The 16,180-nt window shown below is 35.8% G+C and overlaps 1 protein-coding gene across 1 annotated transcript; it reads right to left on the bottom strand.

Moving 5' to 3' along the window:
• Positions 1 to 520: 520 nt before the first annotated feature.
• On the bottom strand, positions 521 to 5,757 carry LOC149540564 (uncharacterized). Its single transcript, XM_089802712.1, has 5 exons — positions 5,549 to 5,757; positions 3,479 to 3,841; positions 3,215 to 3,284; positions 1,093 to 1,723; positions 521 to 942 (listed from the first exon to the last, which is right to left on the bottom strand). Exons 1-5 carry the CDS (start codon positions 5,755 to 5,757, stop codon positions 521 to 523), a joined length of 1,695 nt encoding a protein of 564 aa, XP_089658838.1.
• Between the last annotated feature and the right edge of the window lie 10,423 nt (positions 5,758 to 16,180).

Raw genomic sequence — 16,180 nt, 5'->3', positions numbered from 1 at the left:
ATGAGAATAGGTGATTATTGTTTTTAGCTTAGTGTTATTGGTATTGCTTGCAGTGGTGAAGAAGAAATTCTTCATCATCATGAGTTATGCTCATGACACTAAGCTGGAAGGAATTATTGTGTATTATCATGTAGCCGAATCACAAAACATGACACAAATAGACAAATCAGAGTAGTGTTGGGTGTATGTAGGTTTTGTAGCTAGGTATCCATGTTTAGATGTGTGCATTTCTATTTGTACATGGAAAATCTAATGATTGTCAGACTTGAGGATATTATGCATGTGCATATATGTAAGCGTGGGTATGTGGTTATGGCATCTGCATGGATGTAGCTCTATTTTGCTTTTCCTAGCTGTGTAGCAACTTGGAAACTCTTTATTGAAAATAGGAGAACACTCAAAACTAAAGCAAGCATGTGCTAGAATAGCACTTAGGGAAAACCAAATAGCTAAACTATTATATACAAGGATAGATCCTACCTCAGAAACAATGCTTGAGGTGAATCCCATTCACTGGGATTCACTCCACGTTGCCATCCAACCTTGACAGTTGAATAGCATTATGTTTTTTACATTCTGAGATAATACAAGGCCCACTCCAGAAGTTGTCAAACTTTGAATGTTTTCCTGGCGTGCTTTTTGACACATCCCACTTTAGCAAAACATCTCCCTCATTGAAAACCTTAGGAGTAGACCTCCTATCAAATGTTCTTTTATTTTTTAGTTGTTGATACTCCAAAGTTTGCATAGCTTTTCTTCTAACTTCATCCAATTCCATTAATTCAACATACCTAACTGCCATAGGGTCCTCTTCTTCAAACATTTGTAACTGATGCATAATATCAAGAGCTGGAAGCTCAACTGATAAAGGTAACCTTGCTTCTTTCCCATATGCCAACATATATGGAGAATTACCAATTGATCGCTTAGGAGTTACATGGTCTACCCATAGCGTAGCCTTTAAATGAGAATGCTAAACTATCTAATTTTCTTCCATTGTCCTCTTAAGGATCCTTATTAAGTTCTCATTTGTACTCTTAGCCAAACCATTCCCCTGAGGGTAATAGTTCAAAGATGTACTCAAGTAGATACCATGTTTGATAGCCCAATCAGTTATTTTAAAACCAACAAATGTGAGTGCATTGTCAGATATTATAGATTCTGGGACACCAAATCTGGTAACTATATCCTTGTAAAATCTTAGAATAGAAAATTCATTTGAGTCCCTTAAGGCAACTACCTCTGTCCACCTTGTAAAGTAATCTGTTTCTGTAAGCACCCACTTGTGACTAGCACCAGATGGCAGATTAATAGGTCCTATGAAATCAAGACCCCACTTCATGAAAGGTTGGCTTACTTGAACTAGTTGTAAAGGCATGGCTAAGAGTTTCTCCTTTCCCACAAAGAGAGCACACTTCACACACTTTTTAGACCAAGCACAATAGTCTTTAAACAATTCTAGCCAATAATAACCTGCATGCATGATTTTCCATGCAGTTGTCTGTGGGGCAAAATGACCTCCTAAATCTCCATCGTGAAACTCTTTTAAGACTCTTTCCACTTGATTAGAGTGAATACACCACAATAACATCCCATTGGCATCCTTTCTAAATAGAACACCATTTAGTAAAACATAAGGAGTAGCCTGTAAATAGAAATACCTTCTCTTAGCTTTGTCTAAATCCCATGAACATTCACCAGTTTGAAGAAAATGTGCCATTTGCTACACCCAATCAGTAGAAAAATTTGAAATAGCTTGTTCACCATCCTGAATAACTAGGATAGTGACATGTTCACCTCCTTCTTTGCTACTTACAACATCAACAAGCTACTCACATAACCCTTTTCCCCTAATCAGTTTGGTGACCTTAATCTCCACATCGTATTCCATCACCTTACTCACCCAACCAGCCCTTTTATCATTAAAATCCTTACTTAAAAGGAAGTCTTTGATGCTTGGATGATTAAACATTAGGATGATCTTATTATTTGACAAAATGTGCTTAAACTTTTTTAAACTTCTTATGACAGTGAGCACATGCTTTTCCACGAATGAATACCTGAGCTCATAGTCTTTAAGACTTTGATTGAAGAATGCCACCAGTTGTTCTAGGCCTTCATCATTGTGTTGCACTAAAATTGTTGAGATAGAGTCAATATCCCCATAGGTGTATAAGACAAAATCTTTAGAAAAATTAGGATTTACAAGAGTAGGCACCACTGCAAGTGCCTGCTTGATCAGCTCAAAGCTCCTTTTCCCCTCTTTAGTCCAGCTAAAAGATGTATTTTTTTGCAACATGGCTGTTAGTGGGCTCAACAAGTCTACAATATCTAGAATAAACCTTCTAACAAAGTTTATTCAGCCAATAAAACTTTGTAATCCTTTCTTGAGTGCTGGCAAAGGAAGAGCCAATATTGTTGTTATCCTTTCAAGATCTATGGTGATACCCTATTTAGACACCACATAACCAAGCAACCTACCTTCATGAACTACAAAAACACATTTCTTAGGATTAAGGGATATCCCAAACTCTCTACATCTTTCAAAAATATATCTTAGGTGCTTTAGATGATCTTCTGCTTCCCTAGAAAAAATAGTGATGTCATCTAGGTAAACCAAAACAATCTTATACATTAGCTTATCAAAAGCCATATCCATGGCTTTTTGAAAGGTTGTCCCAACATTGGACAAACCAAAGGACATATTTTTGTATTCCATGGTACCCCACTTGGTGGTAGAAGCTGTCTTAAACTGGTCTTCTTCTCTTACTAAAATTTGATTATAACCTGAATATCCATCTAGCAAGGAAAACCTTTCTGATCCTGAGACTACTTGAAGGATTTGTTCCATAGAAGGAAAAGGATGTCGGTCTTTCAACAAAGCTCTATTCAAGTCTCAAAAATTGACACACAACCTTATTTCACCACTCTTTTTCCTTATAGGCACAAGGTTTGAGACCCAAGAAGTATGCTTAATAGGGAAGATAATATTACTTTCAATCAGCTTATTCAGCTCCTTTTGCATAAGTGGCTCCAGCTTTGGATTCAAAGGCCTTTGCTTTTGCCTTATTGGTTTAACATCTGGTTCAAGTTCAATAGTGTGTTGAGCAAGTTAAGGATTAAACCCCTTCAAATCACCATATTCCCACGCAAAGACATCATTGAATTCCTAAAAAAGTTGGATAAATGAATGCTTCTCTTCTGTTATGCACACCTTACCCAGCTTTAACAACTTTCCTTTGAATACCTCAACCTCTTCATAATGTTCCTGTTGAACCTGCATGCTGGCCTTTGATTTTCTAGTCTCATCATTAGTGTTAAAAATGGATTCAAGGGTGACCAACCCTTTTGGCATCTTATTGTTTTTTAGCTGAATAATCTAATCAACATATTGATGCTGAAAATTCCTCTGGTTAGCCTGAGAAAACTCGGCTTCCTCTCTTAAAAAATTGACTATTTTTTGGTCACTTTCAAAAACCTGCCAATGTGTATTGTTATCAGTACAGAAGGTCTGGTAACAACCTTGACATGCTGGCTAGTTCTTTCACTGCTAATTTCTTTTGGAATATCAAATTTAGCACCAATAGCAGCAAGTCTATCAGCATGTTTATTATGGTCTCTGGGTATGGAAACTAGATTGAAGGCATCAAAACCCTCAAGAAGATCCCATATTCTTTGTTTGTAAGATTTAAGCAGCTCGTTCTTGGTAACACTTTGGTTTCTCACCTGATTAATGATCAAGTTGCTATCCCCATACACCTTTAAACAACTGATACCCATCCTTCTTGCCCATTCTAATCCATGGATCAAGGCCTCATATTCGGCTATGTTATTTGAACAACTGAAACAGAAATGAAAAGTTGAAAAATACCTTTCACTTCTTGGGGAGATCAACATGCAACCTCCACCAGCTCCAACCTTGTTTCTTGCACCATCAAAGAATAGCTCCCAAAATTTGTTATCTTGTTGTCCCAATTGTTTTTTTGCATTTTTTTCTAGATTGGGAATGACGGAATCAGCCTCTTGTATCAAATACATGCCCAAACTGGCATGTCCTACATTTTTAGACGAACTTTCAGTTTGATCTCAGAAGGCCCATTCATCAAGAAGAATATCTGGTATTTCATCAGTTTGAGTGTTACCCTCTCAAATTTTAGGTTGTTCCTCTTGCTCACTCATGAGCAAGTTGGCATTTATGGGGCTTTGAGAATAAGGCTCAATATGCACCTTGGCTATAGGCTCTAATATTATAGTAACTTTGGTGCCATACCTGGTTCTAAATAGCATGTGAGACCAATCAGATGATAAATAACCTCCAATTTTGGCAGTAAAATCCCTTGATAGACATATAGCAAAATAAGGAGGTAACTCTATGACAAAAATACCTTGTGGGATAGAAAAACTTGGGCAATCTTGCAAGGTTAAATTGAAATTCTTAATGACCCCGATGGTATTAACAGCAGTCCCATCTAGCTATACCACTCATTTTTCAAGCGGCTCATATTTGATACCCAACTTGTCAGCAATCTGTTTGGGCATCATCGAGCTACTCATCCCTAAATCAATCGTGCAGTTGTGGACTAAGTGTTTTCCTATAATCAGAGATGCGTAAAAGGGTGGGGGTTTAACTACTAGGGGTTGTTGCTCATTCTAGTTAATAGCATTAATCATTACAAACTTAACTTCTTCACTTTCAGGTTTACCAGAAAGACTTAAACCTAATAAAGCTAATTACAGAAGGTCCTTTTGACCTGGAACCCCCAAAAAATCCCACATGGAAATAGATACATTTGCCTTCCTCATATGATCCAAAATATTAAAAGAAGTCATACCAACCTTAGTTTGGGGTTTTGTAGCAGCAACGTTAATGTTAACACTAGCTGGTTGTATTAGAACTGTAGGCCCTTCATTACTGGCTAAAGGTAGACTCTTTGGAAAAAATTTCATATTCTCAGCACTAGATGAGCTTGCAGCTTGTGGGCCACTCTCTATTGCTCTCTTCTTGCTTCTAGTATTGTCTGCAATAGAGAGAACAACCTAATTTATGCCACAAAAATAATCATCCTACTAATTCAATAGAGTTGTCTCTGGTGGTCTGCCCTCGTGCTACTGTAAGGTGGCTTCATTAAAACCATCATCATGTGAATTTAGAATATTTTGAACCATCAAGGCCTGATTTATGACCCCATTCATGCAAGTACTTTGATTATGTTGTTGGTTACACGAAAAGCACCACTCATAATCCTAAACTAGGTTGTTTTGAGTAGGAACTAGCTCATTTGAGGTGCTAGTCACATTGAGGTTATAGGGTTGATAAGGTCTCATATTAAGATTTGTTCTTTGGCCTTGGTTATTTGGCTGGTAAGGTAATCTATTACCCTGATTTTTCTAATATTGGGATTGATAAGGGGGCTAGTAAGGCCTATATCCTTGACTTTGCTGCTTTTTTATATTCACAATTTCATTACCAAAAGTCTGCAAAAGACCCTTAATCTTTTGTAAATCGATAGATTGAGCTGAAAGGGAACTGCTTTGCAAATTGGGCTACGTATTGGGTGCTAGAAATGCTGGCACTGCTGGAATAACAGCTAAGGGTGTTGCTTGTAAAGGTATCATTGACTGAACTACAGGTGCTATTGGAAAAATTGGCATAGGTGGCCTTGGGGCAATTTTTCCAACCTGTATAAGGTTGTTTTCTACTCTCACAGCTACATCATAACCATCTGAAAGTGTAATAGCTTGCATAGATTGTATCATAACTGCTATATCACTATTAAAAGCCCTTAAGTAATATAAAAAAGCATGTTCAGTTGAGGTTCTTATCGTTTGTGGGATTCTATCCCACATCCTTTGGAAACAAAAATTAAAATCTATTACTTGCTCATGGGGGGGCCTTTTTATCATTGACAGTTGCTCTACCAAGGATAGATGGTCGAATTTGTCTTCAAAAAACTTGCAAAGCTCAATGCCAAGTTGATCCCAGTTAGCAATAGAACCCATCGATAGCCTTCTAAACCACTATAATGCTTTTCCCTTGAATGACGCAGCCAACAACCTAACAACAACATTATCTTCTATGACATGGTGCAAAGCACAAAGATTAGCCACATCCTTAATGTGTTCAACTGGGGTGGTTTGATCCTCACCTGTAAAATATGGTAAACTTTTTAATGTGGCCATAGGAATGACATCGTGTTGATTTAGATTCAAAGGGCTACCTTGATTGAATGAGAAAAATGGCTGGTTCCTTTGTAATGCCATGGGAACCTATAAAAATTAACCTCTTGGTGTAGTGAAAACTAGAACAGCAACATAAACTCTAACTCCAGAAGGAATAGTCTTGGCTCTTCTTGTATAAACCACTGTCTTTTTGGACTTTTCAGTTACTCTTCCTCTTCTGCTAGGTGGAGATAGTTGCAAATATTCAAAATCTGAAGAGCCACTTCTAGTTTGCACTCTTCTCATATGTTGTAATCCACTGGTCACACCTTTCCAAAGCTCAGAGTCGCCAAGTGTGTAATTTTGTAACCTCTTCTAGACTAAAAATAATATTGTACACACTAACAACAGCAAAAATATTGCAAAAGATGACTGGAAAACCCAGTCACTGGTCCCACCGGGCGTGCCAAAAATTGTTATCTACCAAAAATGCACCCTCTTAAGTTTGTAGAAAACTTAACCTTTTGGAGAAACATGGAAACATTCCAAGGTTGTGGGTAAACTATGGCTGGAATGAATCTCTGGATTCTAGGTCATCTTCCTATCTGGTAAATCACTTTTTACTACTTGAAATTGATTCTTTTTATGGGGGGAAAGGGTAGAAGGATAACAAAAAATAAAATTTTAAATCCTAAGGGTGATGCGCCAGAATATAAAGATGAGAAATGATACTGTTAAGGCACAATAAAACCTTACAAAAGACCAGTTTGACATAGGCAAAATATTGATATTAGAATACCCAGATATAACATGAGAAGGATTGGACTCAATTCAATTGCTAATAGGAATAAGAAACATTCACAATTATGCAAGCTAATACGGAAATTTAAATCACAACTCACAACCTATATGGGTAGCAAATAATCTTTTGCAGATGTTAAGAATTGTGACATTAACTTCAAGGATTCAAGAATGAATCACAAAAAGAACTAACATCAAAAATTAGAAAGAACTCACATGTAACAAAAGAACTCAATAATGACTTCCAAACTATTCTTTATTCCAGCTTTAAAGGTAACAACATAATAACATTTCTCAGAACTGAGTTACAAGCAATCTGCAAGTGACCATCATGAAGGACTCAAAAAATCACTTCAAAATCTGTCTCTGCATTAAAAACTCAAACCCCTTAAACATGAATCCCCCACTCATACTTATGCTTTTTTCTATCCAACTACATTTTTTAAGAGCCATAAATGTTGGGTCGGATTCAGCCCTTGAGGCCAACTTGAGTCTTTGAAAAGACTTCAAAAAGGTGTACAAAATAGCCCAAAAGGCATGGTCTGATAATATCATCAACTACCCCTCATAACTACAATCACATCCCCTGGCAGACCCCCAAAAGTCTCAAGAATGCAATAACTCCTCCATCTAAAAAAAAACTTCACCCCTAACTCAACATTTAGTCATAATTATTTGCAAAATATCTGTCTTTTAACCCTTTTAAAAGGAAATTAAATGTTTATTTCTTTGCATGACAATATTTATTAAATGATTTATATTTTGAAATAAGATATAAATCATTCAATATTTATTAATTAATAATTTATTATAATATAATCTATTCCTTTTATTTTAATAAATATTAATTATTTATAAAATATTAAGTGATAATTAAATCGCTTAATATTCTATTAGAATAATTGATACTTATTAAAATAACACAAATAAATTATATTATAGTAATTTATTATTGCAAGGAAATATACTTAATTTGAAACCTTTTAAAAGATTTTAAAAAAAAAAACTATGCAGAATGAAAATGAATAAAATGCTAAACATGGGTAAAATCCCCTCCCTTGCAAAACAAATACAAAGACAATTGCAAAGGGAATAAAATCCCATGAAATGACTTCTGGATTTCAAAAATTTATGAAAAACAAAATAGGGCATAAGAAGGCTCGAATACCCTAAAGTGTCATCCATCTTCTTCTTCTTTTACATTCGCATGTTCTGGAAGTTTACTCTGGGGCTACGGCTAGGAGGGTTTCTTGGAGTTATTCGCCACCATTGATGAGCTCGCTGGTCTTCAAAACTTGAGGATGAAGATTTAACAAAACTTCAAAGCCACCATGAAGCTGATTATTGAAAGGTATGTTGCTCTGGGTTTTATATCTTGCTTGCTGCCATGAATATGTATTCTTCTCTTTCATTGCTATCATGAAGTTGAGGGTTTACTGCTACTCAGAATTTGCTAATCGCTTTCTTCTTACCAAATTTGTTGTAATTCTAAAGATGAAGCCACATCTTCATCTGGTCTCAAGCTGGCTCCTTCAATTTTTTTGCAAATTTTACTTGTTCTGATATTTTGTGCTAAGTAACTCTTCCTCCTACTTTTCCTCCGAGAGATCTAAAAGAGAGTTTATGATTATAGTGCCAAGACTCATTAAACTTTTATAATATGGGTTCCTTCACTGCATACGAGCTTTATTATTTCACTTCATGCTATAGATTTTTTGGCCACCATTAGAGAACTCATTGTTACACTCGAAGGCTTTCAATGTTTGAAAGCAATAAAACTTTGAAGCCCTTGATGCATTTTTTGGTCTCTGAATTTGTTTTCTAACTATGCATGTTCTATCTCTGCTAGTTCCAAGCTGATTAAGAGTATATGGTGGAAGCTTCAGTATTATCCTCTGGAAAGACGACTTAATTGGCACTCCATTGATTTTTTGTCATTTTGAATTTCAAGCCTATGATTTTATAAATCTAGAATGCACACTGTAATATCAAATAAGATATAGCTGCTATAACATATCAGAATAGATATATGTTCTTGAATTATGTTAGGATTCTGCTGGCTTCTTGCTGAGATAGTAACACATCTGATACTCATGCATATATTTCTCTAAAATTTGCATACTGATACTAAAAACTTGTGTACTGATATAGTTTTGAATTATGTTGAAATGACTTCACATATTTCCTCTTGTTACTATAGTAATACCAGCACCTTCTCTTGTTCTGATGAATCAATCTGTAGTCCTTGATTTCCAACTCCCCTGTTAAAATTTTCTTGTCATTACATCTTGAGAAAAAGAAACACATCTTCCAGCTATAGCCTTTGTTTATAGTTATAAACTAGCTCTTTTCTTTTCATTACAATAATTAGTGCTTGCATTAAGACCATTAACAAATCTATCATTATGTCTATCTTTTATACTCTCATCTGTATTTGGATGAATTATTTGATTCGTTGGCATCATTTATTTGCTTTTCATCCCACCCTACCTCTACATTTTTTCCTTGTTGATGGATATTCTTCAGCATTTGTCATCTTACACAAAAGTTTTGCTGATGTAAAAATGAACCTTGGAACTTGAATTTTGTTCCTATAAAACCCAAATCAGATTTTCTTCCATACAGACTTTAAATGAAGAAAAATGTGTTGGTGTTATTGTTTATGGAGCTTATATCGTTGTTAAAACTAACAGCAACCTTAATGGTTTTCTTCCTTCGTTTTTTTTAATTAAAATCTGGAACTCGGATTCCCATTTGCTTGTTGCACCTGTTCATAAATAACTTGATAGATTGCAGATGCTTCCAAATGGATTTATTGCTTGGGTTTTGGATAATCTTTCAGGGTCATTGCACCATATAGAGTCTTAATTCCTATTTTTTGGGAATCCAAAGATTCATAATACAGATTTGTTAGTATGTTCATCTTTTCTTTCCCTATCTTAATATGCCAAACAGTATTGCTTTGATACAAATAGTGATTGTATATGCTCTTAGTGTCCATTTTTGCCTATAAAATAGTCCTTCTGTATTATATCACTATTTTTTCCTTTGATATGCATACTTATTGTTTTGGAGTTGTGATATTTCATCATGACATCGATCATTGCTTCTTTGTTGTAATCTTTTATATCTTGTGGCATATCTTATGAGGTTCAAGTAGGGGCTCATGATACTCACAAATGATTTTATTTCTTTCAGCACTAAATGCCAATATCACTCCTTATTTTTTCTTTCATGATGAAATGCCTTGACAGATAAAATATGTATAGGCATAAAGATATACAGTCATTGCTTAGATCCCTCAGGATCTAACATCAATATTTTTCCTCTATTTGCAACTTTTGGAGAGTGTGGAACTTGAAGCTAGACAAGTGCACCAGGGAAAGAGTGCATAACCAGTCAAAGCAATAGGCAATGATTGGTTATCTCTATTCCTATTTCTTTCATGCATATGTCTCTTTTTATGCATTTCCCTATGAAGGTAACCTAGCTAGTTATACTCACGGCTTGTGTGAGATCTTCTCTATTCAACATATTAATTCATTTCATACTTTGTAAAAAATGAAAATTGTACATATCAATTGATGATCTATACAATGAACATTGTATCTCTTTTGCTCATGATTTCAGATATGATTGCAAAAAATGATGTAATATAAATGAATAGAAAATGTATGCTTTTCTTCTACAATGTTACCTGGAGTAAAAAATTTCAGCATGTGTAAAAATTTTGGTAACAGGAACTTCACAGAATAATTCAAAATGTCATTTGATCATTACAAAACACATGCACAGGCTAAATGCAAGGTGTTAGAAATGAAAAGCATTCATAGGGGCTCAAAGCTTGGAATGGACACTCAAAATGGGAATGCAATTTTGAGCACTAACAGGTGGTTCACTACAGGATGTTCTCTTGGCTCCAGCCATTTCTACGAACCTCTTGCCTGTCTTTTAGATTTTTCATTTAGCCTCTGGAAAGATAGTAGAGTTCTCACCATATGATGTGGTTATTTGAGACCTCCATGATCTTGATTTGGTTATTGCTACAAGGAGTGTTGATCTTCAGTCTCACTTATATCAGTTTGATGGCTTTGAGAGCTCTAATTCTATAGGTGTTTCTCTCATTGCTCATGTAGACATGGTGAGAAAGCTATGGCATGAGTGTTTTGTCCATGTCAACTATAGATATCTATAACAGATGAGTACATAGGAGTTAGTGATTAGGTTACCTCAGATCTCTTGTACTGAAGGTGTGTGTCAATGTTGTGCGCTTGGCAAACATCACAGAGACTCTTTTCTGACAAGTAGATCCACACATGCTAAGGAACCATTAGAGTTGATACACAGTGATCTTATATCATTTCCCACTCCATCTTATTCAGGTGCTAGATATGTGCTCACCTTCATTGATGACTTCTCCAGATGCACATGGGTGTACTTTTTGAAGTACAAGTCTAATGTCTTTGATTCATTTTGAATCTTTAAGACTCTTCCAAAGAAACAATCTGGTCTTTTAGTCAGGCGTATACACACTAACAATGGGGGGGGATATGTGAATTAGTCTTTCATAGATTTTTACACTGAGCATGGTCTATAGTATCAATTCTTTGTTCCCCATACACCTTAGCAAAATGGGGTGGTAGAGAGAAAGAACAAGACATTACGAGAGATGGCCAATTGTATGATACAGTCTCATGCTATGAGTTCTTCATTTTGGGCTAAGGCTATCAATTGTGCCAACTATATTTAGAATTGAATGCCTCACAAGGCATTACAACATTTGACTCCTGAGGAGGCTTGGACTTGTGTCAGGGCCAATGTTTCTACTTTCCACATTTTTGGTAGTGAGGCTTGGGTATTTATTCTAGATTCTTAGCGAAAATCCATGCAAAAGAAGAGTTGACCACTCATTTTTGTTGGCTACTATGAGGATGTGAAAGCATATAGGTTGTTTGATCTTGATTCTAGAGATGTCTTTTTTCGGCGAGATGTTTAATTTGATGAGTGTTATCCTCTAATAGATCCTCCATCTTCACCTTCTTCTTCACTACCCAATACTTCCTCTACTCCTCCACAAGATTATGCATCCTCTAAGGAAGATCTTTCTATTGATCCCCCTTCACCACCTCCACCAGATGTTGCTCGAGTGCCCAAGTGGGCTTGTGATATTGTTGATGCAATTGGACCTTTGGTAGGTGATTTTATAGATGCTTATTGCACTCGTTCTCAAACTGCAAGTAGTGGCCTTTTGAGTCATGCCATTTTAGATGATCCTTAGAGTTTTTCATAGGTGACAAGACACACAGAGTGGGATAGGGCTATGGATGAGGAGTACTTTTCTTTGATGAAGAACCACACATGGGATCTTTGTCCTCTTCTGAAAGGAATAAAGTTGGTTCGATGTCATTGAGTGTACCATACCAAGTATGTTGTAGATGGTTCTATTGATAGGTACAAGGCACATCTTGTTGCAAAGGGTTTTTCACAAGTTGAGGGTATTGATTACTCTGAGACCTTTGCCCTTGTTGTCAAGATGAATTCTATTCACCTTGTACTCTCTCTAGCAGCTTCACAGGGATGGACAATTTTTCAGATGGATGTGAAGAGTGTTTTTTTGCATGGAGACCTTCATGAGGAGATCTACATGGAGTAGCCTCATGGTTTGTGCAGGACTCTTCATTGGTATGTTGGCTTTGAAGGTCTTTATATGGTCTCAAAAAGGGTCCTAGGGCTTGGTATGAAAAGATGGATTCCTTCTTGTTTGCTTCACAGTTCACTCGATGTCATTTTGACCCTATAGTTTACATTCAGCGTCATGAGGATGACTTAGTGATACTTGTGTTTTATGTCAATGACCTCATCATCAAAGGAAGCTCAGTATCCATGATATAGGTTGTTCAACAAGCATTGAGAGAGTAGTTTGAGATGACAGATCTTAGACTTCTACACTATTTTTTGGGCCTATAGATTGTTCAATCGTTAGATGGGATATCCATACTCCAGTAGAAGTATGCTCTTGATATACTTCAGAGATTTGGCATGCTTGATTGCAAGCTTGCCCCCACACCTTTTTAGTCAGGTGTTGTTTTATCTACCACTTTCTCTACTCCTATAATGGATTCCACTCTATACAGACATCTTGTGGGTAGTTTTTTGTACATGACACACACACGTCCTAATATTTCCTTTGTAGTTGGACTTGTCTCTCGATTCTCCCATGATCCTCATGAAAGTCAATGGAAAGCATCCAAATGTATCTTAAGGTATATTAAAGGTACAACATGTTATGGAATTCACTACACATCAGTGGATCCTCACATTGTTGGTTTCACAGATTCAAATTGTGTTGGTAATATTGATGATCGCAAGTCTACTTCTGGTTTTGTATTTTGTCTTGCTTCTGGTCCTATCACATGGTCTTGCAAGAAGTAGCATGCTCAGTCATTATCATCTACAGAGGAAAAATATAGGGAGGTTGTATTAGCTAGTTAGGAGATTTTGAGGCTTCAATAGTTGATGACAGAGTTTGAATTTCCTCCTAATAGTCCCACCTTTCTATGGTTTGATAGTTAGAGTGATATACACATTTTAAGAAACCCTGTTGAGCATTAGTGGACCGAGCACATCAAGCTTCACATGGACTTCATCAGGCATCTCATTTAGGATGGTGCCTTGAGCTTGGAGTACATTCCTACTGCTAAGCAGGTTGCAGACATCTTCACTAAACCTTTGGCATCCCCGCGGTATCTTCAACTACGTTCTATGCTTGGGGTGAAGGAAGTTGTCCTTGGGGGGTCTCAGTGATGAGTCCTTCCTTCCTTCTTTTTACTGCTATCTCTTTTTGGAGTAGAGTTTTTCCCACTAGGTTTTCTTGATTTCTCCATTTCATAGAGATTTTGTTGTGATTGGGTATCTCATTAGGCTTTATTACCAGGAACCAAGTTTTCTTTCAACATTGCATTGTAGTTTCCATTCTCTTTCTGCATTGTTTCTCATCTTAAGAGGGGGTGTTAGAGTAAAGCGTTAATTTAATTTCATTTATTAAATTCACTTTATTCCCTTCTTAAGATTTTACTTTATGCACCTTTTGCATCTCTATTAAATAATTAATTAGTAATTATTAAATAGATTTTCCTTTTTAGGTTACCCTTTTCAAGTTTTGATCTATATTTTTTATTATCTCTTTCATTTTTTAGAATACATTTGCATAATTTTTAGAGCAAAACTCTTGCCTTCTCTCATATTTTTCTTTTGTGACAGGTTTTCTACATGTAGGTGTTTAAAGGCTTTGTCGATTTGTATTGATCAAATCCTTCAGATTGATGCAATAACTTTTGCAAATTCATGTGAAAAGTGTCAAAAAAATTGTAACTTGATACATGCTCCAAGTAGGGAGCTCATTCCTTCTATTTCTCATTGGTCATTTCAACACTGGGCCTTTTATCTTGTTGGGCAGATTCATCCCAACTCATCAAGTGGACACAAGTTTATTATCACTACTACTGATTACTTTATTAAATGGGTAGATGGTGTACCACTTTCTATTGCCTTAGGCAAAATAGTCTCTCTATTCACTCTAAATCATATCACCTATCGATATGGAGTGTCTTGTGAGATTATTACTGATAATGGAGGTCAATTCAAAAAAAAGAACCTTAAACAACTCTACAAAAGATTCAAGATTAAACAACATTGGTCCTCCATTTACTTTCTAGAAGGAAATGGTCAAGCAGAAGCATCAAATAAGGCCATCCTAAAGATCCTACATAGGATAGTTCATAAGAGTGGTAGAGATTGTAATTTACAAATAAATTCGGCTTTGTGGGCCTATAGAACAAGTATTCATACTTTTACTAGGGCTACTCCTTTTTCCCTCACATATGGCGCTAAAGCAGTATTACCTTTAGAGGTTAAGATTCCTTCACTTAGAGTTTCTCTCAAAGGTTTAGTTATGGATGAAGACTACCATGCCATGAGACTTCAAGAGTTAGAACTTCTAGATGAGAAATGTAAAGCATCATTTGACCATATGAGGGTTTATCAAAAGCGCATGTCCAAAGCCTTCAACAAAAAGGTTTTCCCTAGAGAATTCCAAGTGGGAGATTTTGTCCTACATGAAAATCCTAAGAATCAACAATAGAGATATCAAAAGGGGAAATTTGAACCTAATTGGCTTACATCATTACAATAGCTTTTGGGTTTGATGTGTATTTACTATCTACAGAAGAGGGAGAGAAGTTCCTTGATCCTATCAATGTCTTGCACCTGAATAAGTTTTATCCATGATGCCCAGAGCCATCATTTCTATATATTTATTGATCTTGAAAAAATCCCAAAAAAATGATATATTTCAAAAAATCCAAAAAAATGATATATTTCAAAAATCCAAAAAAATGATATATTTCAAAAGATCCAAAAAGAATGATATACTATAAAATTTTGTAAAAATTGAAAAATGTCCTAAAAAAATGATCATCTTAGTGACAACCTAGCAATAGGCTCTTTGATGTATCTCCAAAAAAAATTATATATTCTATAAAAAAAAAAATTTTAAAAAAATTGCAATAAAATCCAAGTGGTGAAAACCTAGAAACAGTTGCTACTTGAGGCCTTTGCACCCCTATTCTTAGCACGTGTCCTCGACACTTAGTTTTTCTCCATCATTCTTTGTCCTTGTTTCCTTGGTTTGGAATTGGTCTTTGTCTTTTTCTAGGGGGCATAACTGTGTTAGCTTTGGTCTCTTGGATGTGTTAGTCTTTAGGACACCTCACAAATGGTGTTTTTCAACACCACCCCAACTGTATTTTTTAATACAACCCCTGACATCGAGTTTTTTTCAAAACTTATTGTTTTGGTCTTACCCAATTTTGTCATGTGATCTTACCTACTTGCAAGAATTTGATCCTTATCCTTGAAACTCAATATTAGTTAACACACTTAGATTTTTAAACACAAACACTTAATACTTGAGCTATGTCATGATCTTTTCTTTGTGTGCTGACTATTATTGATTTTTGTTAAGTGCTCATCTAATAAGTCTCTCTGATATGCATAGCTAGAGGACTTGGCACATGTGGCATTCCTTTTTTTTAAATTTCTACTTATGGGCGTGGTCTAGAAACTCTAGAGTGTCTCTTATTGTCCCCTTGAAACACTTAGGAGATTTGAGGCATCATCCTTGACTATTTTTGTACAATCATTCTTATGGTCATCCCAACAT

This window comes from Cupressus sempervirens, chromosome 9, assembly GCF_028749045.1.
Source record: "Cupressus sempervirens isolate cs-2001-9-10 chromosome 9, ASM2874904v1, whole genome shotgun sequence".
NCBI lineage: Eukaryota > Viridiplantae > Streptophyta > Pinopsida > Cupressales > Cupressaceae > Cupressus > Cupressus sempervirens.
This window is presented reverse-complemented; position numbering and strand designations above follow the sequence as displayed.

What these genes read in the sequence shown, in the direction of transcription:
- LOC149540564 (XM_089802712.1), bottom strand. Translation starts at nt 5,757, where the DNA reads ATGATACAATCTATGCAAGCTATTACACTTTCAGATGGTTATGATGTA. An exon ending in GCATTTCTAGCACCCAATAC is followed by an intron (nt 3,842 to 5,548) that starts GTAGCCCAATTT and finishes TTTCTGTTTCAG; the next exon opens with TTGTTCAAATAACATAGCCG. An exon ending in ATAACAATACACATTGGCAG is followed by an intron (nt 3,285 to 3,478) that starts GTTTTTGAAAGT and finishes ATCAAAGGCCAG; the next exon opens with CATGCAGGTTCAACAGGAAC.